Source organism: Mangifera indica, chromosome 20 (assembly GCF_011075055.1).
Source record: "Mangifera indica cultivar Alphonso chromosome 20, CATAS_Mindica_2.1, whole genome shotgun sequence".
NCBI lineage: Eukaryota > Viridiplantae > Streptophyta > Magnoliopsida > Sapindales > Anacardiaceae > Mangifera > Mangifera indica.
The window spans coordinates 10,463,212-10,467,050 of record NC_058156.1 but is presented as its reverse complement, the minus strand read 5'-3'; the positions used below and the strand labels follow the sequence as shown (position 1 = coordinate 10,467,050).

General features: G+C 35.7%; 1 protein-coding gene across 5 annotated transcripts; it reads right to left on the bottom strand.

The window, feature by feature from the left end:
- Positions 1-213: 213 nt before the first annotated feature.
- On the bottom strand, positions 214-3,526 carry LOC123204396 (dihydrolipoyllysine-residue succinyltransferase component of 2-oxoglutarate dehydrogenase complex 2, mitochondrial-like). 5 transcript variants are annotated; one of them, XR_006499533.1, is made up of 5 exons: positions 2,359-3,394; positions 2,138-2,237; positions 1,637-1,667; positions 1,234-1,495; positions 214-1,085 (listed from the first exon to the last, which is right to left on the bottom strand). XR_006499533.1 is itself a non-coding variant. In XM_044621023.1 (4 exons), the coding sequence occupies exons 2-4, from the start codon at positions 2,424-2,426 to the stop codon at positions 1,545-1,547; spliced, it is 291 nt and encodes a 96-aa protein (XP_044476958.1). In that variant the 5' UTR covers positions 2,427-2,527; positions 3,411-3,526; the 3' UTR covers positions 1,510-1,544. The 5 variants fall into 5 exon arrangements, 3 of the variants coding, with proteins under 3 accessions (XP_044476956.1, XP_044476958.1, XP_044476957.1); XR_006499532.1 differs by lacking the exon at positions 1,637-1,667 and having other exon boundaries at positions 2,359-3,388; XM_044621023.1 differs by lacking the exons at positions 214-1,085; positions 1,234-1,495 and adding an exon at positions 3,411-3,526 and having other exon boundaries at positions 1,510-1,667; positions 2,359-2,527.
- Positions 3,527-3,839: the final 313 nt, after the last annotated feature.

The window sequence follows — 3,839 nt, the reverse complement described above, 5'->3', positions numbered from 1 at the left end:
GTTGCAGAATGTTAGGTACCTGCTGGACTTCGCTGGAGACCTGGAATCAATTTGCTCTGTTGCTGCAAGTCTTCCTTAACGGGTGAATACTGGAAAATGTAAATGAGGGAAATGTATATGGCTGCTGGAGTGTTCGGCTACTGCTTCTGCTGGATAATGGTTCTGCTGAAGTTGGAATGTTGCTGGACAAAGATTTCTGGAATTTGTGACTACTGAAAATATGTAGTAAATAAATTCAAGAGCAATGTATGAAAAATACTAATTGTATTGGTAAGGTTACAGTAATACAAAGACAGTTCTCTGCTACTGTATTCAGCATAACTCAGCCAAAAAAAAAAAAAATACAAAAACATAGACTATCCAGCATTCTAAAGTCTGAAAACTCTCCCTTCACTCCCTTTACCTCTAGTTTCTTCCCTTCCTTCCTCTTGATTCATTTCCAGCTTTTATTTTCTCTCCATAAGCATCTCCCTTGCTCTGCTCTTGCCAGGTTCCAGTCTTCTGTGTTTGTGGTCCAACCTTAATTTTTGTTTGAGTGACACTTGTCCTGTCTTATGCTTGTGCCTTTGTCGTCTCTTTCTTTCATTTAACACTCCTAACAAGATGTCATGCCCTGTGCAAGACAGCAGAGCTTAAAAAACAGGGAATACATGGACATATGGAGAGCTGCTCCTTGTTTTAATTTGGAAAAAAGATTAATAGCATAATAAAATAAATCATCCAGAAATTGCAAGATATAGATGAATTTATAAAGCAGTAGAAGCACAAGGTAAGTGAGTTATCTAATTACAAGGTGGGTGGTGGTGGACTTGAAAAACAAGGGTAACATGTTTGCATGAATATAAAAATTAAGAGAGCCTTCTACATTTGTTGGCAAGAACACATGCACACCAGATGTACAAAATGAGAAAAAAGAAAATCATAATATCTAGTGCCATAAATATGAAAAAGTGGCACAGGCAACATTCAATACAGTAGGACTAAACATGCATATCAACTTCATTGAATGTTGTCAACATTGCAAATGTATTCTGAGAGTCCTTCAATGTTGTAGTAACCCTTTTCTGTCGCCTTGTCATAGGAACCTGCAATCATGAACAATCTGAAGTGACAAGCAAGATCATCACAGTTTCTTCAATAAGATGTTTTCTTAAATAATGTCTCTGAGAAAATAAATCAATAGACATCCACAAACATTTTTTGGTCTAAGTAGAGAACCATGACGAAACTCACCTGTCCTTCCCTGTCCTCAGGTGGAAGCTGGGGCTCGGTTGCAGAGTGCTTAGAAGGTGGCAGAGAGGGTGCTTTAGGCTGCTTATCCATGACAGGTGCTGTTTCAACTTTAGGTTTTGGCTTCTCCTCTTCTATCTTTTCAGCAAGAGATGGCTTAGAAGCATATTTTCTCCAAGGGAGATACATGAGCTACACCTTCACCAGACTTTGAAATGATAGCAGTTTTGAAACCTGGTTCCACAATTTCTACTTCGGCTACAAGCTGCAAGAAATTAAAACACAGAAGCTAGCATCAACTTTAATAAATCTAATCACAGCAGAGATCGGGGAAAAAGTAACCATTGTGCAAAAAGCCAGAAAAGTAATAAGAATAGACATTTTAGCATTCCCTCTTTAATCACACCTGCTTCTGGACTTGCAACATCAATTGTTACCTAGCAGGAGATTAACATAACAAGTATTAAGAAATATCCCAGTTTTCTAATTCACTGGTAAAAGGCAAAGGAAATCCTAGATCAGATGCACAAAACCAAGTCTTGGCTTGATGAACCATTACAAACAATTACAATTCAACTTTCACCAATCTTATGCAAGAAGCAGCAAGCAAACATTACCACAGAAGTCAACCTCCATGGAAGCGATTAAAAAATTCATTCACCCTGAGCACAAACAAACTCAAACTAAAGCCTAGTAGATATGAAAAGAATCAAACCACAATGGTTATTGGAAGAAAATGAAATGCCAATGAGACAACTTTTCCCAAGAAATACAAGGAAATTTCCAGGCCTCCCAAAATCACCAGTGAAGTTTATCCATAGATTAGCACATATGTAAAAAAGGCTGTTACAAGGACAAAATAACAAAATTATTCCCCATGCTCCAACTTTAAAATTTAAGAGCTTACCAATTGAGATGTCTCTAGCAGTTTGCCAAGCTGGTGAGCATGTGGCTCTTTATCATTCACCTTATCCAGCACAACGCACTCAATAAATATTTTTTGCTGACTGAAAGTTTAAGATTAAAAAAAGAGTTAAAATCTGAAATATTTCGCAAAAAGAGAGGGGGAAAGTCACCAAGAGAGAATTGCAAATTAGTTTTCAAGAAACATTGTGAATCAATTGCTACCTATTCTTTTGATATACATGAAGTGCCCTCGTAAGTTTTTCCAGAGGAAAAGCTTGAGCTGCAGGCATTATCTGGCAACAAACTCTTGAATTGGTGCATGAAGGGACACAGCTAAGCTCAAACCTGGTAGATCACTATGAAGCTTATTTATAGCGTGAACAATGCCAACCTGCACAAAGATTAGATGCAATTGGCAGGCTTGCAAGTCAAGCGTCTCCCGCATTTATAAGCCATTACACCATTTTAACATACTCAATGTAATATTTCTTAGAGATAAGCTTTGACAGTAGCTCCAGCAAATTGCCCATAGCAATAGACAGCGATGGAATAATGTCCTCCTCTAATGAACTCGACAAACATTCTCTAACACTAGCCTAAAATGAATACAATATTAAAAACTAACACTTGAAATTCATGTACACACACAAATTAAGCATTACATAATTAACTAAATTAATCTAAGTAGTAATATTAATGAATATTGAGCGATCAATGCAAGTAACAAACTAGTGAAATGTTATTACCCAAGTCAAGTAAACTCAAGACAGTCGCATATAAGTAAACATTATGATCACATAGGTTAAAATCAAAGATTGTGTTGTTAATAACAATGGGGAAAAAAAAACAAAAAGCTATAGACCAATTTTACCTGCAATATCTTGTCCATCAAATAAGCTACAATAAATGGAACACTAAGCCAAAAAAATACAAAGAAAGGCAACTTGCAAAAACAAACACACTACAAAAAGAATGTTATAGACACTGAAAAACTCAAGGCCGGGAGAAGCCAACCCAGCAGCCACAAACCATTCCCTTGCAAGCAAAAACACAGTAAGGAACTACAACAGGAGAAGCAACTCCACTCTAGAAAAAAAAAAAAAACTCTGGTTTTTTATGAACTAATTTGAGGAAGTTTGAGATGTAAACATTCCAGTTCTTTTCACCAGACTTATTTTCAATCCAGGGGAGGAGAAGCAACACCACTCAAGCAAAATAACTGATTGACAATATCGAAATCACTTCAGGATAAATTGAAAAATTGAAAATCATACATGAGTTGAAGACGAACACAGGAAACGACTTTCGACGCCGGAAACATCAACAGAGGACGCCAACATTTGACAGGTTTTGTAGGTTAGGGATTTTGAAAGTTCTGGAGAAATTTCAGTATTAAATTTTATTTTCTATTAAATATTATTTAATTTTAATAAAAATGTTTGGGTCTGTTTTATTGTTTTTATACTTTCTCTGGGAACCAAGTCGGTTCAGTTGCATAAACTGACCTGGTTTGGGCTGGTTATGTTCAAATTTGTTTAGTTTAAATTTGAGCTAAATTCGAATAAGAAGTTTTTTAAACTGAGCCAAATTCAAGTTAGAGATGTTTAAATTTGTTATTCAATTTGAATTTATAATTTGGATTCATAGTTCTAATTCAATTATAATTTGTTATTCAAATCTATAATTTAAATTCATAGTTTGGA